The sequence below is a fragment of the Silurus aristotelis genome (assembly GCF_946808225.1).
Source record: "Silurus aristotelis genome assembly, chromosome: 2".
NCBI lineage: Eukaryota > Metazoa > Chordata > Actinopteri > Siluriformes > Siluridae > Silurus > Silurus aristotelis.
In genome coordinates, this window is record NC_139575.1 from 34,006,809 (window position 1) to 34,032,891 (window position 26,083).

Here is a 26,083-nt window from a genome sequence, read left to right on the forward strand (position 1 = left end):
TTGTGTGTGGAGTGCAACCGATGAAGTTTAAAGGCGTATTAGGTAATATTGGAAAGTCATTAAATTCCTACAATAATTACATTATGTAAAAAAAAAAAAAAAAAAATTTATTCTATTTTAAACATTAAAAAGCTATTTGCATTTTTTTTCTTAATATTGTTTACATTGCAATTCACCTCGAAAGCAGTAGGGGGCGACATATTAAAACGATACTACTAGATACATTATTATTATTATTATTATTATTATTATTATTATTAATATTATTAATAATGTTTATTTAATTTAATAAATGTATACATGTTTGTTTATGCTGCAATTTAATATTATAACGAATATTAAACATTTCATATTTCAAATATATTATTTTTTTTATTAATTGTTATTATTTTTATATATTCGTCATCATAACTGCAGCATAAACAACTGTATACATTTATTACATCAAACAAACTTCAAACATTTTTTTAATATTCTTTAGATTATAGACTTCATCGATTTCCTGTTTCGTGGCTCTTTATGCAGTGAATGCCGCGCATGCGCCGTACATTACCCAGGCGTCGTTCCCACCACCAGTACGCCTTGCATCCCTTCTACGCGTTCCTTTTACTGCGCATGCGCCCTGCATCCCTCACGCCTTCTCTCCTTACTGCGTCTCGTGTCCCTGACGCCTTCATCCAACTGCGCATGCGCCCTGCATCCCTCACGCCTTCTTCCAGGTCCAGAGCGCTGCTCTCAGTCTCTCTGTCTGTGAACGAGGATGCGCAGCACCGCGATCCGGTGGAACCAACACGGTTTAAACGGAACGGCGGAGGACTGAACGAACACACACACACACACACACACACACACACACACCAAAGAATTACGTAGTTTGTTTCGGTAGAGAAGAACAAAAGCCCACGTCTGTTATGGAATTAAAGAAGTCCATCGCGGACAACGAGAGGAGCTACGGCGCCGTGCGCGAGACCAAATGGAGCAAAGACGAAGGTATGGACAGTAAATAAGGCAATGCTGAGCTCGTGAATGTGTGTGTGAATTGTGCATATAAAAAGCGTGCAGATGAAAATAATATTCAGCAATATTTTGCTGTTCCGCTTGTGTGTGTTTGACAGGACAGAGCAATGACGCTCTCATCATAACACTCAGTTCAGCTCAACACACCACCCTTTATATTTACTTGTACAGCCATGCATGTGAATGTGAATATAATCATTGTCCTTCTCTAATACATGCATACTTAATAAACAATATACAGTCCTGTAGGTATTCTCTTTATAGACCTTGTGATGGGTGTTTTGTGTGTTTTTTTTTTTAAATAAATCAGACTGCAAATACTGGCAAAGAATATAGTAACAATTGTAAAAAAAGAAAAAAAATAAAATAATAATAATAATAATAATAATAATAATATTAATTATGAATTAAATTAAAGTTACATTACCATGATTTTTTCTTGCACTTATTCTCACACTGTAGGAACAAATTGGATTGGAATTGGTGATAGATAGATAGATAGATAGATAGATAGATAGATAGATAGATAGATAGATAGATAGATAGATAGATAGATAGATGGATGGATGGATGGATGGATGGATGGATGGATGGATGGATGGATACATACAGACAGACAGACAGACAGACAGACAGACAGACAGACAGACAGTTAGGTTTAGATAGATAGAAAGAGAGAAAGAAAGAGAAAAACAGTAATTAATATATATATTTATATATACATTACTGTATTTATGTTCACACACACACATTTTTTTATATTTTATAAAATATATAAAATGTAAAATATCTACTCGCATGATTGTCATGAGGTAACTCATGATTAATTGCAAATTTTTATTTCTTCTAAATGTACCTTAAATTAATACTTTTCAAGTTTTTATGGATACTTTATGTTATTATTAGTGAAACCAGACTCAACATAGAGTTGAAAGCAAAATATTCTTGTAAATGTTTAAAGTAATTACTGTGTTTTAAATGAAAAATCATCAGGACACCAAACCGAACCTTTGCTGTTTCCACACGGGCGGTTTTAAATTGCCGGATGTGTGCATTATGGCGGTTTTGGTGCTTGATTTTGAGACTTGGCGCATCAGTAAAAGTTTTTTTTTTTTTTAAGAAAAATGGTCACAGCATCAATTACACATTATTAAAATATTGTGCTGTAAAAATGAATTTGCGTTTCAGCGTTTTTAATGCATTTATTTTAGCAGCCCCAATACATCCTTTGCTACGTCTTGCACACAAGATTAAAGTTTGTTTAAATTTGTTTGTTTGATTGTCTGTCTGTTTTCATATTATTGTGTGTTTAGAGAGAGAGAGAGAGAGAGAGAGAGAGAGAGAGAGAGAGAGAGAGAGAGAGAGAGAGAGAGAGAGGAAGAGGTAGAGGGAGGGAGGGAGAGAGAGAGAGAGAGAGAGAGAGAGAGAGAGAGAGAGAGAGAGAGAGGAAGAGGCAGAGGGAGGGAGAGAGAGAGAGAGAGAGAGAAAGAGAGGGAGAGGCAGAGAGAAAGAGAGAGAGAGAGAGAGAGAGAGAGAGAGAGAGGTGAAATGTGTGATAGCAGTTTAGAATAATTTAGGATATTTCTTCTCTATTCTTTACAGAAGTATTTGTTTATGTCATCATTATTCTGTATCCAGAATTTACAAGGCAAAGGAAATTTCCACTACCTTTTTAAACAGTGTGGTAACTGTACTGTCTTACTATGTGTTCTTCCTAACACTGATGAAACCTGAGTTTCGTATGTCTCTAATGTCTACATGAGTTTTCTGTGTGTTCTCCAGCTTCCCATTACATCAATGTTTTGATCAGAATGTGTGTGTATGGTGGGTTGCTACCTCACTCCCAGTTTCCTTGGAATGGGTTTCAGATGAACATATGTTTTCAGTTGCCCTGTTAAACAAATACAGTAGATTGAACTGTTAAATGAAATCATATTTTTATAAAGCAGTGGTTGAGGACTTATACAGTATCAAGCATCTTTTTTTATATTTAACATTTTTTTAAATATATGTTTAGGAAACTGGTTGAGAAATGATTTAATAAAATGTAATAAATTATAATAGAGTTTTATGCCAAATGCCAAATTTTGTCATCTGATAATGCACGTTAGCACACACTCCTCATGGAAAACATGTGACACTATGACCCTCTTAACTCTGCCTGGAAACTGAGACAAAACAGTTTTCATGCCGGTACTAAATCTTGAGTTGTGTTTGAGTAGGCGCAGGCAGCAGAGAAGACTATAAGATGTTAAAGCTATGTTAAGTTCATCAGAATGAAGCGAGAAGAAACTGGCTCTATTTTTAGCCCTGGCCATGTTCAGGATTAGCGCAGCAGCCGAAGCAGCAGCAGTAAAAGCAGAGCTGATACACAACTCATCTCAATAAACACCACAGTGACGGTAATAGCACTGAGCATCTGCATTCGGTTTGACAGCAGCAGCTCAGAAGGGAAGCGCTTGTTAAACCAAAGGGTGTCGGTTCAAATCCCAGGACTGTACTGGTTCCACTGTGGTGCAAGTTTCTTAACAGATCATCTCTGTGCTTGGACTGGATTTGGTAACACATAAGAAAAAGGGAATCCCTTTAGTGTTTAAAGTTGAAAACAGAAGTGGGTGTGGCCTAAAGTAGTACCTGAAAGTGACACTAACTAGGTGCTGTACAATAAATTATAGAACATTGTAAATACACTGCTGTAACTTTCCTTCTTAGTATATTACCTGTTATGTGTAAATAAATGATAAATTCGCCTTCTTTTATATTATGAACACAGTTTCTTTGTCAGCACATACCTCATGTCCACCCCATCGAAGAGAAAAAAAATGCACATTCAGCTAAATGGCGGCTGTAAAATAAATAAATATAGTAAGTCGAATTTGACTGAATGCATGACAAGTTGCTTTGATTGTAATTTTATTAAAGAAGAAGATAATTTTCTGTTGACCTGGTTTTCATCCGAGGCCGTCATCGCTACGACGTTTGAACTCCTAATTATAAAACTCTTCCTGAACTGAATGTGGAATGCTCGAGCTGTAAAGAAAAAAAAGAAAAAAACATTAAAAAGCAGTACCCTTAAAAAAAAAAAGGCTGAAATTAGAGGAAGTCTGTATTTCTTGTTGCTTTGATGCATAGCCGAATTTAGCCAAGCTCTCTAAAGAGGTTTATTTTTACTTGGGTGATGTTCTTGTGTAATTCATAGTCGGATATCAGATCCAGCTGTGTAAGGATCTCATTGAAGAATAAGACATTGAAAACAGCTGTGCACTAAAGAGATCTGCATAAAAAAAGGAAGAAATCAGCATAAAAAAATAAATGCTAATGTTTTTCTTTTTCTCATTGCTTGCTAACATCCAGGCGTTTCTTTATAGGAAGAGTGGAAGCTCAGAGTTCTACAGACATTGACTTTATGAGTTCAAATCCCACCACTGCCAAAGCTGCCACTGTAGGGGACATCAGCAAAGTCCTTTACTGCCCAGTTGTATAAATAAGATTACTATAAATCTCTATGCATAAAGGCATCTGCCAAATGTAAATTTAATGAAATGTCTACACAAACCAGAATACAAAGAAATGGGGCAGATAGAAATGCAAAACAAGGCAAACAAAACCCACATGAAAGTGTTATTACACAAACAATTAGGCATTTAACTAAAGTACACTATTACAGTGCTATGTAACTTGATAGCACATTAAACAGTACTTGAATTCTGGAATTCCCATTAAATAAGTAACTCCAAATTACTTTATGCTTTAGTAATATAAATAATAATAATAATAATAATAATAATAATAATAATAATAATAATAATAATAATAATACAATTATATTGCACGTCTCCCAAGCTCAGGAACACTTCACAATAAAGAATAAAATATGACAGTCAATAATAAAGACCAGAACAAAAACAAATGCAGCTGCATGTCACATCATATGAACATTACAGAAAGCATAAACAGTATAGAAGCATGCACACAATAAACATGGAACATATACACATTATGACTGATAATATTGTTGCACGTGTTGCACACGTGAACAGCCCCAGCTGCAGATTGGTGCCATTCGTGCGTATCTAGCGAGCCTTGTTAACTGTCCTCTGTGAGATAGGCTTGCTCGGCTCAGAGCAGCTGGCACATTCCCAGTCTTTTGTGTGGGATTTCGTTAGAAAAAGGGAGGAGTGGGAGTGGTAGGCCACTAACTACTGTTTCCTCAAGAACACACTGTAGCTTCATTGAATCAGCGAGAAACAGATGGAAAAAGATTCAAAAATATATGTGAGGTTGGGGGGGGTCTCAGTTATGAAAACTCCACAGTGTGACATTAATACATGATGGCATCTGCAGATAACCACAGATTCAATTAGATGAATAAGCTGCAGTTGGCATTTAGAAATAACCTTATAATGCAATGCAGTCTATCAATCAAAACATTTACAGTATATGGACAAAAAAGTCTGACCATTAGATTCGTATGTGCTTTTTGAACATGCCATTCCACATTTAGTCCCCATTTGCTGTTATAATAACCTCCACTTTTCTGGGAAGATGTTTCACTAGATTTCGTGTGGAGATTTGTGCTCATTACTAAAACCACTGATGTGATACTGATGTAGGGTGAGAAGGGTGCAGTCAGCATTCCAATTTAGCCCAAATATGTTAAGTTCAGACCTCTATAGCAGGCCAGATCAAGATCTTCCACTCCCAACCCATGCTGGAACAGGTATGGGTATTCTAGTTCAAATAAAGGGGAAATTTTATGCTACTGCATCCAAAGGCATTTTTTAACAGTATTGTATAACAGTGTTGTATGGTAAAGAACCATATTTGGCTAAAAAAGCCAATACCTTTGTCCAAATTATATATATTTAGAGTTAAACCCAGCCATTAGGGTTGCACAAGCCAGTGCACTCTTAGTGCCGGTCCCAAGCCCGGATAAATGGGGAGGGTTGTGTTAGGAAAGGCATCCAGCGTAAAAACATGTGCCAAATCAAACATGCGGATCACGAATAAGAAGTTATCCGCTGTGGGGACCCCTAATGGGAGAAGCCGAAAGAAATCATCATATATATTTAGAGTTAAAGCTTGTAATAAATATTGTCCTCTCATGTATTTGCTGCTTAAGAGAAAATGTGTGTGTTATGTGGATGCATATTTGTTTCTTCACTCAGCGGGACTGTTGATAACAAAAGACGTTTAATTAGTAATGGAACAGAGAGCATGCTGTAATTAAAACAAAACAGCAGGTTGAAGAGCATGAAAAAGAAAAGGAGTGTTGGGTATATTGTGCGGATCTTGGACACAAATCAACTGCTCTAAAAGAGCACACATTTGGACAGTAATGAATTGTCGTGTTTTGGTTCCAACAAGGCAGAAGGGGAAGCCTTGTCAGAGCTTTTACTGCAAAGTGCCTTACAGACAAGAATTACTCATTACTGGCTTGTTATCGTAGATTCTAGTGTGGCAGGATGTAAATAACAAGAACCTAAAAAAACCCACACAATTAAGGTGAGATGTTGTCATATTTTACTTATGCTATTGGAATCTATAATGACAACTTACAATCATCCATTGTACAGATGCACCAGGTTCTTAGTCATACTAAATTATAAAAACTAATAAAACCAGCCCAAAACTTTCAGGCATTGCAAAAAAGTCGATCACCTTGATGCCACGCGTTACTTATACAGACTTTATTCACTCTATTCTCTTTTCGTCCAATAAATCTTATGCAGTATTTTATATATATATATATTCTTAACACCATGGAAATTTTTTTATTTAAATTCTTATTGTTATGCTATAAAACAAGATATATGTGGTCTAGTGGTACAGAGGTACAATTTGACATAAACACTCTGGCCTTATTTATAAACCAGAGGGCAGCGTGATCCATGCCCCAGTGGGCTTCTATTAGTGGTTGTTGCAGTTCTTATATTTGACCACTCAATATCTAATAAAATATAAATTGTGAAGTAAATGAGATAGTGAGCACACTTCGACTGGCTTCCTGCGAAGAACATTTAAGCTAAAAATACAGCATTTTGTTAAAAGAAAAAAAGAAATGCAATTCTGCTGTAGAGCGAAAAATGTTTAAAAAGGAGCGATAACACATGAATATTTTAAAAGTGTCTCTTTAAAAGAGAGTTTTCACAGTTCACTGTGAGATGAAGATCGGTGCTGTGTATTTGCTTTTTGACAGAAGATATATTTCTCTATTATATTACTTATACTCAAGATATATATACTACAACAGAGATAAAGGTCACTATGCAACATTGGGTGTGCATGACAGCATGATATAATATTTCATAGTTAACTGAGGCTTTATATTACATAAGGCTTTATTACTGCTTTCTAACAAGAGGTGTGTGTGTGTGTGTGTGTGTGTGTGTGTGTGTGTGTGTGTGTGTGTGTAGTCTACGTCTGCACATAGCCAGTTGTCAGATGATTTAGTCTGAGAGCAGAAGCCCCCGCCTCCTGGCAGTTTGAGTCAGTGAGTCAGTGCTGGTTGACGTGAATCATTGCTGCTGGTTAAAATATTCATGCGGCAGGCCAGAGAGATGTTTACATCAACGCAGACATCTTTTGATTTACATTCAGCACGTGTCCTCCGACTGGTAGCAATGAAAGCAGCAAGAAATATCTTTCTTATCAAAGATGGCAATCTTATAATACCGATACACTCTGTTTCCCGACCCTGCTGCCTTATAAAGCAATCAGCCTTTTGTAAAAGCTGCTATGCTGGCAGTGTTTCTCATGCTCTCCCTGTAATTTACTCCTCCCGTAAGCTACAGTTCTGCAAGACCATACCTCCCTCACATATCTCCCCTATGGCCAATTACAAAGTTTCTGCTCCAGTACTTTGAGAGACAAGATAACTGTAAAGAAGCTTCTGATCTGAAAGCTGAGGCCACGAACAACATCAAATTATACAACACTTTTATAAGGCTTGTCTGTAATATTGGCATCGTCATAAGTATTGGGTTCGAAGGGGAATCGTTGTACTCTCCCTGGACGTAATGAAAAGTTTGCTGCTCATTAACTTCCAAGCTTCCCTCAGAAAAAGTCTTGGTATCGGATTTGTGGTACCACTTAGGTGTTTAAAACGACTACAAAAATTGCTTGTTTTTTGCTGAAGGAGCACCCACAGAGATGCCTGTAGGTATTTTCATGACTTATGCTTCATTAAAATTGCTCTTTGCCGCCTGTAAAATGCAACCCCAATTAAAAAAAAGACATTGGAGACACTGGCTAAAATGTAAATAAAACAGAATGCAATGATTTGCAAATCTCAAACCTATTTTTATATCCACAATAGAATATTTCAAATGCTTGAACTGAGTAAATGTAGCATTTTAAGAGATAAATAAGGGAATTTTGAAATTGATTGTCAGCAAATGTTTCAGAAAAGATTAGACAGGCTCATGTTTACCCCTGTGTAGCATCTCCTCTTATTTTAACAACAGTCTGTAAACGTCTGCGAATTGGGAAAACTGATTGTTTGAGATTTGGAAGAGGAAAGTTGTCCTCTTGCCTGATATATGGTATGGAACTGCTCGACAGTCTTCTTTGGTGTATTTTTTGTTTCAAGATGTGCCAAATATTTTCAACTGGTGAAAGCCAAACCACTATGAGATAGATAGACCTGTGTGTGTATGGTTGAGTGTGTGCCTTATGTAAGTGGAACGACAGATGATAGAAATAGATATTTGTATCAGCCAGATATCTGTGTCAGAGCATCAATAATTGCTATGGTGATGTAATGTGAACGACTTTTTGACTTGCAGCTAGACTGAATAAACTCTACTAACATCTCATCTTGTTTGAAATAAGTGAAAATAATAGTGAGCATATGGCCTTAGCCGCAATTGGTAAAGTGATGATATCATTGCCTGTCTTACATCATTATTATTTGTAAACAGTTTCATGAAAAACTCTGATGTAGTCCTGCTGATTCATGATGAAGTGTGAAAAAAGATCTATCAGCATGGTGCTTTACACCCACACACACTAAGTCACTGTAATCTTGCTCATTGGGTGTTTGGATTTTCTGTTTGCTGTACATTCAGCCAATACACTAATAAATATCTGATTGGTCAGAAGGTGTTGAATTTTCCATAGCAGCAGCTCAGAGAGTAGTTCCAGCTACAAGCCAAATCACAGGTTTATATTAATACACTTGATTTGTTTATAAAATTTACTCAGAGATATGTACGGTGAATGCTGAGTAATTGTTTAAAGACTTTGAAAGGAGTCATGATTTTACAGTCAAAGCAAAGCTTTGAATTTTCTGCCTGGAAAATATTGTAAAGGATGGAATATTGTAATGGCTTTTTTTTTGTATTATTAATCCATTAAAAAAAAGAGGTGCTGTTAAAGGAACAACAGTTTATGGAGTAAAAAACAGGACATTATTGAACCCAGCCATTAGGGTTGCACAAGCCAGTGCACTCTTAGTGCCGGTCCCAAGCCCGGATAAATGGGGAGGGTTGCGTTAGGAAGGTCATCCAGCATAAAACATGTGCCAAATTAAATATGTGGATCACAAACCTGAATTTCATAATGGATCGGTCGAGGCCCGGATTACCAACGACCGCTACAAGAATTGTTAGCCAACAGGGTACCGGTGGAAATTGAACTACAGTTGGCCGAAGGAGGAGAAGGACAGGAGGAAGGCGTCTACAGAGACAGCAGGAAAAGGAGAAGTGGAGGAGAGTGGAGATTAGGGTGGGCACTTTAGGATTGACAGACTGGTTGAAGTTGGAGGTTGGATTGCATCAAGGATTGGGTCTGACATGTGCAGAGGAGGGACATGGGGTATATCGGTAGGAGAATGCTGAGGATGGAGCTCAAGTAAAGAGGAAAAAAGGAAAACCAAGGAGGAGGTTTATGGATGTGGTGAGGGAAGACATGCAGGTAGGTGTGAAAGAGGCAGATGTAGAGGACAGGGTGGTATGGAGACGGATGATCCGCTGTGGCAACCCCAAACAGGAGAAACTAAAAGAAGAAGAAAAAGAAGAAAATTGGACATTATTGAAAGACAATCAACTTGAGGGTGTGAACACTAACTCCACTTTGCAGGCACATCACTCTGTTATTTTCATTACTTCCTGAAGTGTTTCATAATGTATATAAACTGTAAATCAGATTAGGATTAAGAATATATACTTCCAGGTGTGTGTAAACACCTATGCAGTACGTGTACGTATACGCTGTCACTGTTACGTCTTTTACACACAAATGCGCACAGTGTTTCTGTTCCCCCCTGCAGGTCAGATGGACGTTTCCATGGCTGAGAGCTCCATGTCTCCGGATGAAATCGAGATGGAGATGGCCAGGATCCAAAGGCTCAGGGAGGTGCTCGTCAGAAGGGAGTCTGAACTCCGTTTTATGTAAGAAACACAAATCACTGGCTGCTTGCTAGCTGTCTGAGGGAGTGTGTGTGAATGTGTGGGCACTAATTCAACACAGGAATTGAAGCTGACATAAGCTCAAACATAACACACCGCGTGATGGATACGCGTCTGGTGGAGATCCAGACAAAGATTAATTTTAATACTAGGCATTTCATATTTTGGTTTAATGCTATATTAATGTCACTGCTTCTAATTTATTTGTTATTTATGCATGAGGTAAAAGAACATTTCTTTAATCCTGGCCTAATTTAGCCTAAAAGCACATTTAATCTCTTTGAGAATGAATTATGCAGCACGTTACCAAACGAATTTGCGTTGCAAAACTGATTACATGTATATATGCATGTGTGTGTCTGTTGTGAAATGCAATGAACAACTCTATTAGCATATTTATGATATTGACTGTTTCCAGATCTTCTGCAAACCGAACTGAACCTGAAGTCCACACAGAAATTAATTTTACAACGAAACCGAAATCAAACCCAGTTTTTCAATATAACAAGAATAACTCCATGGAATTAATAAAAAATGTCAGCTTTAAAAGCAGTTCTGTAGGCAGTCGGACTACAGAAAGGACCTTCATCCATGGCACTTAAATAAACTCAGTAAGGTAGTCATACCTTACACTTGCCATCCTCTTTATTAGGATTGCCTGAACACATTCACACAGTTTAATCAACCAATCAAGTGACAGCAGCGCAAATCACAAAATCATACAGATACAGATTGAGAGCTTTAGTTGATATTCACACCGGGGCGAGTGACATTGATTCCTGTGTTGCTTTGAGTATTTCAGAAGCTGCTGATCTCCTGGGATTGTTTTTTTACAGACAACTGTTTCTGCCATTTACACAGAATGCTGTGAAAAAACATGCAGCAGGTGTCCATTCTGTGGGTGAAAATGTCTCATTAATGAGAGAGGTTAGAGAAGAATGGCAAGATTCAAGTGGAAAAACAACGGCTGTTTTTTTTTTCTTTTCGATTTGAGGTGAATCTCAGCCTACTGCATCCTTAAATCGTTGTTATTGGCCGACAGGAATGGATTCGGATGAGGTCTGAAGATCTGCTGTTCATGCAGAGTTTGATATGTTGTGTGTTTTGATGCTCACCACTGGCTTTTTGAGCTACCGCAATGTTCCTGTTGAAGCTTGACGCAACCTGCTCAACTTATGTATTGAAATGCTGCCATATCTACATTTACCTTTATGGCATTTGGCAGTTAACCTATTCCAGAGTTACTTACTTTGATCTCTTTCATACAAATGTGCAGCAGGGGTTAAGGGCCTTTCTCAGGGGCCAGGAATGGCAGCTTGCTGTGGCAGGGATTTGAACTCAAGACCTTTAAATCCAAAGTCCAATGCCTTAACCACTAAGCTACCACCTCTATGATTTGCTGATGGAATGCATAAATGCACAGGTCTACAGGTTACCTGATAGTGTGCATAATGGTCATACATTTTCAGAAAAAACTTTTTTGACAGGTGGAATAAGTACAAACACAAAAGTATTTTCCCTTCACTTGAACTAGCAGACCCAAACCTGTTCCAGCAGTGCACAAAGCCAGCTCCATGAAGATATGCTTTATATGGGTTGAAATCTCAGATCTCTCCTGTTATAGAGCTCTGACCTCAGCCCTACTGAACATATTTGGAATGAATTGGAACGCTCACTGCACCCCAGGCCTCCTCACCTCACCTACATCAGTACCTGACTTTACTAACACCCTTGCGGCTGAATGAACACAAATCTCCATAAGCACCCAAAATCTGGTGGAACACCTGAAGGGTTAAGTTTATTACTGTATAACAGCAAATAGGGACGAACTGTGAAATGGGATATTCAAAAAGCACATATTTGCTTTGCACAAAACCTTTTTTTTTTTAGGTCAGGCTGCCCTGATTTGTTCTCTCAGAAAATTTAAAGGGAAGAAGACAAAGAAAAAAAAATAAAAACTAGAACTAAAATAATAATAATAATAATAATAAAAATAAATGATATATAGCACTGTTGCTGCAGAATCTGAGCAAAGAGCATTAAGGGCAAGATCGTGACTGTAGTTATATAAAGAAAGTGACAGTCTGGTTGAAATTGTGTGTGAGAAAAAAGACTGTGTGTAAAGGCAGCCACTAGGAGAAAGGACATCACATTCAACTTACAGAAAACTCATTTTTAAAAATAAATGATCTCTATCCAATCCGAAAAAGTATTTTAAGGAAAAAAAAATCCATATCTACTCTATCTATCTATCTATCTATCTATCTATCTATCTATCTATCTATCTATCTATCTATCTATCTATCTATCTATCTATCTATCTATCTATCTATCTATCTATCTATCTATCTATCTAGTGTATATATACTATATATATAGTGTATATATACACATCCTCATTGATACCAAAGGGGGATTTAAAGTAGACAATCTACCTTCTAGCATGTTGTTAGATGAGAGGAAACCAGAGAATGTGGAGGGAATTCCAGATAAACAGTATGTAACTAATAATGCACAAAGTTGAAGTACAGTACAGTATTAGAGGATGTAGTGATTTGTAGGTGCTAATCTAGTTCGATAAATTCTATTATAATATGGTTATATTGTGAAAAAAAAGTTTCCTATTCCCAAGTTTTGTGATCCGGTCCATTAATCAAACTTTCATTTTGAACTCCAAACTTTATAATCCCAATGTCACGATTTGTCTGCTCTCTGTTTCAATTAATTGTTTTCTTCTCTGGAGCGGAGAACGAGGTGAAATCGCATCACTTTAATGCGATTGTGTTTAACGTGGCTCTGCTTGCGGGTTATGAGGACATGGAGGGTTTCGCTGTGGTCACGGCGTCAATGGGACCCCTGAGGATACAAAGTAAATGTTTCTTGGCAGCCAGTGCTTTAGTGCATCACAAAACACTGCAAAGCTCATACACAGACACACCCATACGCACAGACTTTCTCTCTGATGGAGATGGAGGACCAGAACAAAACAGATGGAGCAAAGAGATAAAAGAATAAAAGGTAAAAAAAAAAAAGGGCAAGATGGAGAGATAGAAGTCAAGACTCAATGTTATGGAGAGACAGAGAGAAATAGAGAGAATTCGTGGAGAACGAGTGAGGGGAAAAAAAAGAGAGTGGATGAGTCATCTACTGCTGTGGATTAAAGCGCCTGGTAGCAGTCACTGCGGTGCAGGGTGAGGAGAGGAGAATGGAGAAAAAGAAAGAAGGATGACTGACAAACTGACAAACAGAGGAAAAGAAGAGACCACAAAGAGGCAGCAATACCAGTGTGACTGCTTCGGTATTACAGAGGTTAAATCAGAAAGAAGACTGGGCAGTGAGTCACGGCTCTGATGTCCACCCACGACCTCCAGCAACGGCTGACAAACAGCATTACACAACAGCAGAGAAGCTGAAAGTGTGTTATTTATTACAGTCTTATTTGTATTATTTATAATTGATTTCAGTGTTGGGCAGATTTAGAAATTTTCCACTACAGATCTATTGTACTGTTTTGTGCAAACACACATTATTCTGATGCTTCAAGTTTTGTGCAAGACTGGCTGGTGAATTAGTCACAGTAAAGTGACCTGGTGACCAAAATTGTATTTCTGAAATAGTAAACTAATCATTGCCTCAAATTACTGCGCAGAAACCAATAAATAAAAAATCGATAGCTACCATAATGTAATAATGTAATAATGTATGATGAGCTAGTTTAGAGTATTATTAATGGATTAAGCTAAACGTCTAGTGAGGGGGTGCCTGTGTAACCATAGTTCTTCCCCAAACTGTTTCCACAAAGCTAGAGGCACAATTGTAAAGGATGTCTTTGGTGTGGTGGCATTAAATATTCCATGAACTATGAAGCCCAAACATGTTCCAGCATGACAATGTCTCTGTGCCACGAAGAATTGCTTAACATTGGTTAGAGTGTCAGATCTTGAGTGGAGTGCTATAGAGCTCAGGCCTCCTCACCTACATCAATACCTGACTTTACTAACACTCCTGAGACTAAATGAGCACGAATCTCCACTAAGACAATCTAAAATCTAGTGGAACATCTTCCCAGAAAAGTGGAGATTATAAAAAACAGCAAATGGTGATTAAATGTGAAACTGTGGGATGCGCAAAAAATACATATGAATCCTATAGTCAGGTCTCCACAAACGCTTGTCCATATAGTGTGTGTTCAAAGTACAAGATATTGTACATAATCCAAAAAAACTGTACAAAACATTTCAATATCTGAGATCGTCATTAATCATGGCTATATGACAAGGGAACTAATTAAAGACTTATCCCAATCTGTCCTGAGTTCTAAACCGTGGAGCATTAACAGCATTAACTTCTTCAACAGTTTGAGCTACAGGGGCTTGTCTGTTGGATCGGACCACAAGGACCAGCCTTCTCTCCCCACCTACATCAATGAGCCTCGGCTGCCCACGACCCTGTCGCTGGTTCACCACTGTTCCTTCCTTAGACCACTTTTGATAGATACTGACCACTGCAAACTGGGAACAGCCAACATATGCTACAGTTTTGGAGATGCTCTGACCCAGAAGTCTAGCCGAGCAGAGGATGCATAGACTAAATATAAAAAAAAATATTTTACTCCCATCATTCTCATACAACCACTTTATAATTCATAAGCAATAACTACTGTAGGACATCTAATAGTTGGAAAACAGCATTTGTTTATAATAATAATAATTATTATTATATTATTTTGATAAATGTATGCTATTTTAAAAAGGAGAAAAAAAAAATCCAAAATAATAATTCATTACATCACTTATTACTCAATATTTACATTTCATTGCCGAGTTGAAGCATCATGTCTCGCAACTTATATACTGTGTTGCACTGTAATAAATATCATATGGCTCAGCCCTACTCCTTCCTCAAAACATCTTTTCTGTTGCCAGGATGGATGATATTCAGCTGTGTAAAGACATCATGGACCTAAAGCAGGAGCTTCGTAAGATTGTGGCAGTGCCAGGTTTGTACCCTTGCCTTGAGTAACAAGAATCACAACGCTTCTCACTCATATTCCATTGTTCGAGATGATTCTGGATATGGGGTATGGAGTGCCACTAAATTGAGGTTTAAATATACAAGCCGTAGCAGAATGGGGGGGTGTGTGGTTTTATGGCTTCTGTCACACAGACTTTTATGTGGCTGTCAATAAGGGCCGTGCATGTTACGTCATTGTGAGATTGTCTAATAGCGTGAGGGAGTCAAAGAGACAGAAAAAAAGATCTGTGTGCATGTCTTCATTACTCAGAGAATGCTTTCAGGATCATGTTCGCGTCATGAAAAGAGCTGAGCTGGCACTTCCTGTCCTTTACATCCTCTGCCCTTCACCTAGCATGAATGTATATGTGTATCTACGTGGAAAAAAAAGCGATAAATGACCTGGATAAACAGATATACTGAAGATAATTGCTGAAGGCGAAATCAATAGTACAAGCTGATTGGTCATGCAGAATGGATTAAGTATACCAGGTATATGAGATTACAAAAGCTGCACAGAAAACGGCAGCCATAAGAATACAATAGCTCTGAGAATAGAACGGACACGACAATAGGACAGCTATGAGAATAGGACGGCATAATAGTACATAGCCATTGGTACACAATGGTGTACACTCTCTTTATCAATCACAGCTAAATTAGAAAATCAAGAGGGAAAAATTAGTAGAAAAATATGACAATACAATAGTTACAATAATACAATAGCGATAAGAATAGGTGTGAGAACTGAACAGGACAGGTATGATAATACAATAGATATTATTATATTATTATTATTATTATCAACCATTTTTGTCTTTCTTCTCTCTGTTAACCTAGAAAAGGAAAAGAGTAAGAAGAACCGGCAGAAGGAAGAAGAACTAATTCAGAAGATCCATAAGCTGGTGGAAAAGAGGGATTTCTTGGTGGACGACGCTGAGGTTGAGAGATTGAGGTGTGTCTAAAAGTGAGATTAAATAAATAACTACAAAAGAAAGAACAGGTAGAGAAAAGTGGTGTCTGGAGGTGCTGATTTGTTACACACGCCATTTCCTACTCCTACACATGGTGTTCCAGGGATAATAAGGGCACTAGCCCATTTAATAAAAAAAAAATTGGGGGCATCAAAAAGGATTTAATCCCCATTTACACTGCAAAATCAGACCAGGTCTAGACTAACCCTGGGTGTGACATATTGACAAATTGAGTTTTATTTAGGTCAAGGGTGTGCGGTCATATCCTCAAATTGCAGGTTTTTGTTCTAACCATGAAGGAGTCATACTGGCCATTTGTAGATATGATCATGCAACTGTAGTTGAATTTAAGTGTTTTTTCTCCTTTCTGTGACAGTGCCAAACATAAATTATCCAGAAAATCTCAAATCTATTAACTGCTAACACACAGATGCATTGCTTGCATATCAATTATTTGCGCAATCATCCAAAGCACTCATTTAGGAAACTCAAACAATACCAGATGATGACAAAAAGCTAATCAGGGCTGTCAGGCAGCAAAATAAAAACTCGTGTTAGATAACGAAGAATGGCCGAGATGAAAAATCATTAAAATGAGTTGGAACGTATAAGATGGCAGACCACAAGAGTCATCAGTGTGAATTCTTACAGCTGGAGAGATGGCTAAGAAACTATAAAAGATTCATGGAGCTAACTCTACTTCTGATGGAAAGGAGGTTGTTTTTGTAATTATCTTTTGTTTGCGTGTTTTCTGTCGGAATGTTATAGACAAACTGTACTGAATCATAAAAATGTGCTAATATAAATATATTCATTAATAAATATAATTATATAGAAATAAATTATAAAGAAATATAATATAGCCCTCTCCATGCAGCACACAGTCTCAAGTGTTAAAACAAACAGCACGGAGTGTCAGTGATTCGCCTCTAGAGGCCGCTCTCGTAATGACAGCAAACCAGAAGCTGGAAAAAATATTGCTAAAAAATAACCAGACATGTCCTTCAGTGTCTGCATTCGTTTAGATGGCCAATAAATCCAATTTGAGAAGATTTTGTAAATCAATGGATATTAAAGGATAATACTTCCCCATGATCAGGGCTCTACATTTAGATCCTGTATCTCTTATGGGCAGAACAATGACCTTTTTATTATTCGAGCAGTGACATATTCTGCATATGTGTGTATACAGACTGCTGTAAATAGCTAGCACTGCTCTGATTGACAATGAATAAAACAATAGGGTGAATCAGATCGGGCGTTGCTAAATAGCACACCATGGTCTCAGTGTGGCATGAGTGAAGTATTTCAGTGGACATAATAGTACATACTGTAGTTCAGTAACTAATAATCACTGCATATATAACAGATCCTCCTTTTTCATCCAATCACATGTATTTATCTAAGTTATCCAGCAGTTTTTGCAGAGTCAGAAACAATTAGCAGAACTAGAAGTTCATGGGTAATATATTTCTAAATATTTAGATATGTTTATATTTTATAATGTGTTTATTCTCTCAACATCACATTCAAAACACATTAAATGAAATACACTATAATTCCAAAAGAATTGGGTCACCTGGTCATAAGTAGGTTTTTGAGCATTGCATTCCACATTTAGTCCCAATTTACTCTTATTATTCCCTCCACTCTTCTGGGAAGACGTTCCACTAGATTTTGGAGTGTGTTAATGGATATTTGTGTTCATCAGCCACAAGGGTATTACAAAAGGCAGGTACTGATGTAGGTGAGGAGGCCTGGGGTGCAGTCAGCATTCCAATTTATCCTAAAGGTGTTCAGTACGGATGAGATCAGAGCTTTATAGCAGGCCACTCAAGATCTTCCTTTCCAAATCATGTAATCCAGATCTTCAAGCAGCTCAGTTTGTGCACAGGGGCATTGCCATGCTGGAACAGGTTTGGGTTTCCAAGTTCAAGTGAATGCATAATTTTATTTTGTACAACTGTTCAATTGACTGCCCCCAGCTTTGTGGTAACAGTTTGGGAAAAAAACATGTATATCAGGTGACCCAACACTTTTAAAAATATAGTGTAGTTGCCAGGTAAGCAGCCCTTACATATTTTTAGCTGAATACCTCTGCACCACATGGGAGCCCCAGTTTTTCTGGGCAGTTAACAAGCTCTTGCTAACACGCTAACACACACACACACACGACTTTTACATTTGCACCAATACTGATTGTGTGTGTGAGAATGTGTGTGCAATGAAACGAAATGAACAAGTGTGTGTTCCTATCTGACATCCAGTCTGCAGCAACATACCCAGGCTCGAATGCATATGAGAATGAATGTCCCCAGATTTTTTCACCAAACCTCAATATTTGCTCTAAAGTATTAGCTGAAAACCAGAGTTCCCTGAGGTGATGGAATGCCTCCTTGGCTTAACAATGTAATACATTTCATCATCATCATTTCATCTTCTCCCGCTTATCCGTAATTCGGGTCGCGTGGGCAGCAGTCTAAGCAGATTCCCCGGACACTTCTCCGTGTCCAGGGATAGGGCTGTCAAGGCCCCTGCCTTCGACTGCTGCCCAATCCTCTCAGCACCGGTCCCTTACGGTCCCTCCTGCAGGTGGTGAGCCCACGGGAAGGCGGCCCCACATCGCTCCGACGTCACGGTCCTTGATTTATTTTTCTCGTAAGGGTCCCCTGGAGCATAGAGGGTTAAGGGCCTTGCTCAAGGGCCCAAGAGTGGCAGCTTGGCGATACCGGGGCTTGAACCCCCGACCTTCCGATCGGGACCCCGGCGCCTTAACCGCTGGCGCCACCACTCCCAATGTAATACATTCGAAAGCTAATTAACCCACAGGGCATCCTAGACCTCCAGCCACTCGAATAAACTTTATCCCTTTTTTACACCTGAAAACTATACATTTCCACGGGTTATCGAACAAATGCCATAGGCACAACGCCTTGCTGTCTAGCTCATTAATTATTCATAGTGAAAAATTGTTAAAATAAGATGCAGGAAATAATGCAGGGGGAAATGCTTTAACACGATGCAGCATTTACAGTTAGGACTTGTTAGGAAATGTATATTATTCTCGTTCTACGAAGACTTTTAAACGTTCAAAACAGTGTAGATGTTTTGTCTGTTTAATGTTTATAAAGTTATAATAATCAATAATATATTTGGGAAAACGAAAAGAAAAAATATATATAATAAAATGAACTTCAGAAAAAATGCATGCATAAGCAACACACAAAAATGTTTTAATCAGGGAAGAAGAGCCTTAGTAAGAGAGGTGACTAAGAACATGATGGTCACTCTGACTGAGCTTTGAAGATCCTGTGTGAAGATGGGGTCAAAATTTCAGAAGTATAACCATCATTGCAGCTCTCCACTGGTCTATGCTTCATGGCAGAGTGGCTAGACGAAAGTGCAAAATCTATGGAAGTCCTCTTGGAGTTTGCCAACAGTGTGTTTGAAGATTATTTGGTCTGATGAAACCATGACCTAAGTTCTAAACATTATGTCTGGACGAAATCAGGCACTGCTCATCACCAGCCCATTACATCCCAAAAAATGATGCATGGTGGTGGCAACATCATGCTGTGGGGGTGTTTTCTGAAGCAGAGACTGAGCAATGGATCAGGATGGAGGGAAAGCTAAACAGAGCAAAGTACAGAGATATCCTCAATAAAAACCTTTTCCACAGCACTCAGGACCTCAGTCTGGGCTAAAGGTTCACACTTCCTACATGACAACACAGGAGTGGCTTAGGGACAATTCTGTGAATGTCCTAGAGTGGCCCAGGCTAAGCAATTACTTGAACCATGTTGAACATCTCTGGAGAGACCTACATGGCTGTCCACTATGGGTCCTTATCCAACCCGACCTAGCTTGAGAGGATTTGCCATGAAGAATGGAAAAATTCCATAAACCCCCAGAGCATATACGAATCAATAAATGAAAAAAAACAAGACAACAATCAAGACAACAAAACAGGAATGAATATACTGAATTACACGATACAAAACTACACAATGAGCATGTTTAAAACCAGTAACACAACACAGGCTATGTAGCTTGAATGTAAACTGCACCCGAGCTCTGACTAAGCAGTCTGTCCATCATCATTGTTTTTTAAATGCTTCCTGTTTAATTAATAAATAACACAGAAAATGTTTCGCGGCCTCTGTGAGAATTTTGACACTCAGTGTTCGTCAGAGTGAGAGCTCATCAACACCTCGGTGACCCAGCCGCAGTTCTCAGCTTTATGACTCATTCCTACCGCACTTTCACTCATTTTCTCTCCTCTCCTCCCCTCCCTCTCTCTTTTTTCCTGGCACGTCTAGTCCCCGTTTCATTTACTGTCTCCCGAAATTCTCAATCTGTCTCCTTTTCCATGATTTTTATTCACATCTGTAATTCACAAAAGTGCTCTCTATCTCTACAGGGAGCAGGAAGAGGACAAAGAGATGGCCGAGTTCCTCAGACTCAAGCTCATGCCGCTGGACAAACTGGCCAGAGTTACACAGAGTGAGTGACCCTGATTCACTGACACATTTAATCATCTTTAACTGGAACCCACTTTTTTTTAAAAAGCAAAATGCAGTCATTTGGTGTTCTTGTGAAATATTAGGCAACCAGAGAGCAAAGATTTGTGGTTACATGGGTATTTCTGTAGAAACAGAGACCTAGACAGGATCATTCTGTATAGATGGCTGTAAATTCTCGTCTGCCATATTGGCTTAAAGATGAATGAACTCAAGGCAGAGTTTCAGGACATCCATGAAATAATTAGTTTCATACCTTTAGGAGTTTTAAAGTTAGGAGATGTTCGCTTGTGGACGTCAACCAGAACTTGACAAATCATTATTGAAATTACTTTTCGGAATGAACTACATTTACATAGGGGAGTTGAAGGAATCTGAATCGGTCATGCAAGTGCATGCATGTGGAAAGCAGTGGTGGACAGTAACGAAGTAAATGTAATAAGTAGCTTCTTCGTGTATCTTTACTTTACTGAAGTATTTCCATTTGGGAGACTATTACTTTAACTTCACTACATTGCAATGTGAAATATCTTTTAACTCTACAACATCTAATTGGCAGTTACAGTTCAGTAACAGTACAGATCAAGAGCATCATAATGTTCGTGTCAAACATCAGAGGAAAAAATAAAAATAAAACGCTAGGTTTCCCTACAGAGAGAGTTTGGAAAAATAATATCCAAACTGGATAGCAGACAGAAAGCACTATTTTTTTTCTAACCTCTCATTTCTCATTTCAAAATTCCATACTTTTCCAGACTCAAAAAATGCAGACTTTGCATAATTATCTGAAATAATGGTTTTAAATTCAAACTATAGCAACTATATACTGCAGTGTAGCTCAGACCAATTAACAGAAAACCCACAGAAGCAACAGAAGGATTGTTCATGTGCAATTTAGCAAGAAACTATAACACGGAACTAAAGTCCATTAACAAAAACACCTTTCGGCCATGTCCACACTGGCCAATACCATTTTTTGTTCGAAAACGCATAATTTTCTCTCAGTTCACAATGAGATGGCATTTTCATTCAACAAAAATGCAGCTTTAAAAAACGCTCTCCAAAGTGAACAAAAGTTAATAAATACTCGACCTGTGCAGAAATATAGCAGGTTGGAACATTTTGCGTTTTGTTCATGCACAGTAAAGGAAACGTAAGCGTTTTCAGCAGTTTTGGATTTTTTTGATGAAAACACCATTTTCAAATTGATCCGGATTAGTGTAAACGTAGCCTCTTTTCAAATTCTTACAAAAAACTTTTTACATACTTATCCAGATCTGAAAATCATTACAGAATTTTCCAAAATGTGTAACTTTTCTTTTGCAGGTTTCCCATTCGAACCCGTTCTTTGTCTAGGCAATAAACACTTGTGTACAGTCTTGTGCCCATCTAGGTTCTTTAATAGCTGCATCTTCCAAATGTTCAGTGAATCTCTCATGCAATACACCGTGTACTTTCTTGTAAAAGTGAACGCTTACTAAGTGACATGAGCTGCATTTCAGCCACACAGCAAGTTAACAAAATCGCATAAAGGTCAGCGGTGAGGTTTTAGCGATCACTACAGGGCCGGAGTGAGTCAGCGGGTCGGCCACACTGAGCCTCACTCACTCACTACGCTCACATGCCTTCTGGCGAAAGGAGCAATTATGTGTTCATTGTGTGTTTAATCACATTGAGAAAAGTGCTTTCCAGACATTTACATAGTCTCCTCATGGGGCGATTCAGCACAGCGTGGCATTATAGAGGCTTCAAAATGGAGAGGGTTTTGCATGGACAATTACACACAAAATTACAGGAGCAGTTTCCAGTTGAATTTTAGTTTTTTCTGCTTTTCAAGCACAAGCACCACTGAAACCCTTTCTTTCTTTTCTTTTTTACTTTAATTGTATATTTATTAATTGCTTAATATTTTTTTTGTATTTATATTCCAATTAAATAAATTTTTTAATATGATTTATTTCTCTATTATTTGTCCATTTTATTTTATTTTTGTACCCAATCCAATTCACAAACAGCCAGAAGAATTAAATTTGCTTTAAATCGCATTAAACACAAATTGTTAACATTTAATTTATTTCTATTTTATTTATTGAGTATTTTTAGCAACGAAAGCAATTCACAAACAGTCTGAACAGTTTTGCACGCGTACAAAAGTGTGTAAAATAGGTAAACAGATTCTTTTAAAAGAGTATATAAGAGTATTAAAAAAAAAAGTCGTAACAAGGATGGTCAAAACCTTTATCAAAAAAACTTTTACACAATGGGTTAAAGAAGTGCATATTAACTTGTAGCCCATAATTATGCACATGGAGTTAACCGATTGCTTCTCGGTCACTGTGTCAACTGCTTGATTGTTGGTATTAAAAACAATGCAACTCTGGTTTCAACCAAAATCAAGGTATAAGGCGAATAGAGATTATATGCAGACAGCACTGTAATGATTATAGGCGGTTTAACATTACTTGGATACAACAAATAAAATCTAGCTACAATAGTCCTTGAGCGTTTCTGACTAATCCTCCTCCTCCTCAGGTCCTCCAAAAGTGAAAAAAACAACCCCAGAACCTCCACCAAACAAACCGTCCATCACCAAGAGCAGCGTAGCGGTCATAAAGGACTGCTGTGGAGCTACGCAGTGTGCCATCATGTAAAACCTCTCTATGCCACAGTTAGTTTCAGGAAGACAGAATCTTATTTGGGGTTGATCAGGTTGCTATAGGGTTTTTTTTTTTTTTTTCATATCATTGCATAGCAGATGTGGTGCCATTGCTCATTTTAGAAGTGCCATGACTCATGTAATAAATAATTTTCTCTGCATTAAAGCATTTTTATTGTGTATATAAACATGAGGTGATGTGATTCGAGTCCCACTCAGAAAGTTCTAGAAGTTTAACGGAGTTCTGGAACAGCTGGATCTTTTTGAGAATTCTGTTTTATTTAGTAAGGAGATGGGGAGATGCTTTGGTGAAATCTTGAACTCTTCTTTCAACGCTTGTATGCATTTCATTATGGAGATGAAACTTTTGCTTTCTGGAACGACAAATTCCACTTCAGTAACGATCTCTTGCATTTATTAGAGTGTGTTTTACAGACAGAGCTGGATGCGGTGCATAACTGCTCCTTTTTCAACACAAAACTGTCTGCTCCATTTCACCTCTATAGAGATGGTAGACTGGAACGGAGCTACAGTATCTTTTGCATCGGAGCTCTGGCACAGTGGTTTTTCATTGCTATGGCAACATCTCAAGTTAAACACATGGCCATCACAAGAGAACAGATCTGAACAATGTGAAGCTTTTAACGATTACTGTTGGGGGAAAAGATATCACAATATTAATAATAATGTCAATCAAAATTATGTTTAAACTCTGAGCAAATAATCTTGGCCATTTTTTTTTTTAATAAGATGCCCATACAAAAGTGATTGATTTTTTGCCTATGTCTACATGTATACATTGTAATGACTCAACATGAAGAATGGAAAAGCAGTCCTTTTATGCAAGTGATGAAATTTTGAGCAGAAAATGACGTCAATAACCGATTGTATCTCGTTACTATATATCCTTTACGTGTACAGGATGTGTGTATGCATTTACTTGTAAAAACCTGGAAGCAACAACCTGGAAGCATTTCACAATTAATAATAAAAACAAATTTGAGTGCAAACTGTGCTCAGAAAAAGTCAGTGGGTGTGGCCACAAAAATTGTATTCACAACTGTAGTGCAGTCTGTGGTACATATCTGTGTGAGTGAATTTTAGAAAAAGAGGACTAAAAAGAGCACGAGAGAGAGAGAGAGCATTAAAAAGAAAAAAAAGAAAGACCACAAGAATGACAAAGAGCACGCAAAAAGACAAAAGAAAGACAAGAAATATACCAGCCTATGAAAGATATTGAATAAGGAAATGTTTATGATGCTGTAATTTAGTCCAACACTTTAATCAGCTGCCCCACTTCAAAGATTTGTACTAATGTTTGTTTAGAAGAGCACAAGCTGAGTATGTATATATTGGTTCTGAGACGAGACATTACTTGTTTTTAAAAGTTACTAACGGGTACACATGCGTGCACGCACACACACACAGTTGATAAGCTTGAGTACTGTGCTTACCCTTTTGCAGTTGAGCACCTCGATATCACAGCTAGCACACTCACCTTACCATCTTTTTTATTTTCCCTGCAAAACATTTGCTGCAAATTGACTTGAATCTACTGCAAATTTTTCTCATCTTCTTGCTGTGATTCTTCAAAAAAATCAACAGCCATGTCAGATTTCGTTTCCATACCTGTAAACAGAACACTTTCCTATTAACACAGGGTGTTAATGTGTTACTTTCCTGCTTGCAAGTACTTTACATTGTTGCTGTACTCACCTCCTCATCGTTCACGTTCAGTGCTTGTGAGCTTTTTTTCCAAGCTACAAAAGATCAAACTGCAAATTACACAAAAAAAAAAAGTCCTTTGCAGCGGAGTGTCAAAAGGTCTTTATGTAAAGCGTGAGTAAACAAGCACGCAGACATTATTTGTAAATACGTGTTCCAATAAAAGCATCTTTCTGGATGTCGTTTTGAGAGTCATGTTGCGTTTGGTATTCTGGTTTGAACACAAAAACAGCATGATGCCACCATCATTCATTTGTAGATGGAATGGTGAAGTTCGGGAAATAGCCAGGGCGCATTTCTTCACCTGAACATAATCCTCAGTGGTGGACAGAAGGAAATTTGTTACTGTACTTAAATACTTTCACGTATTTGTACTCTACAGAAATATTTTTATTTGGGGAGACTTTACCCTTCACTACATTTCAAAGTCAAATATCTTTTCTTCTACTCAACTACATTTCGAATAAGTTGAATAAGTCTAGTTTTTAACATTTGAATTAGATTTTGTCTTCTGAGACAAATGATAATAGGAACATTATAGCCATAATAAATCAATACTTTGGATACTAGTTTCAAGTGAAACTTTTACTTCATATCATAGATAGTCATATTTCAACTAATTTATGGCTACTTGAATTCAAGTACATTGTGCACTTCATCCACCACTGCTCTTTAGGTCATTTTAAAACAACTGATTTTTCAGAAAATGATGCTGTAATAGAAACACACTTACAGTACTTGAAAAATAATCCACTTTAGCAAGGTGAA

At 37.7% G+C, this 26,083-nt stretch overlaps 1 protein-coding gene across 1 annotated transcript; it reads left to right on the plus strand.

The window, feature by feature from the left end:
- The first annotated feature begins 546 nt into the window (after positions 1 to 546).
- bmerb1 (bMERB domain containing 1) lies at positions 547 to 25,493 on the plus strand. Its single transcript, XM_083522712.1, has 6 exons — positions 547 to 990; positions 10,289 to 10,409; positions 15,353 to 15,426; positions 16,281 to 16,395; positions 20,835 to 20,917; positions 23,467 to 25,493. Exons 1-6 carry the CDS (start codon positions 912 to 914, stop codon positions 23,583 to 23,585), a joined length of 591 nt encoding a protein of 196 aa, XP_083378838.1. The 5' UTR covers positions 547 to 911; the 3' UTR covers positions 23,586 to 25,493.
- Positions 25,494 to 26,083: the final 590 nt, after the last annotated feature.

Coding starts and splice junctions, on each gene's coding strand:
- bmerb1 (XM_083522712.1), top strand. CDS start 912: ATGGAATTAAAGAAGTCCATCGCGGACAACGAGAGGAGCTACGGCGCC. Junction 991..10,288: donor CAAATGGAGCAAAGACGAAG/GTATGGACAGTA, acceptor TCCCCCCTGCAG/GTCAGATGGACGTTTCCATG. Junction 15,427..16,280: donor TAAGATTGTGGCAGTGCCAG/GTTTGTACCCTT, acceptor CTGTTAACCTAG/AAAAGGAAAAGAGTAAGAAG.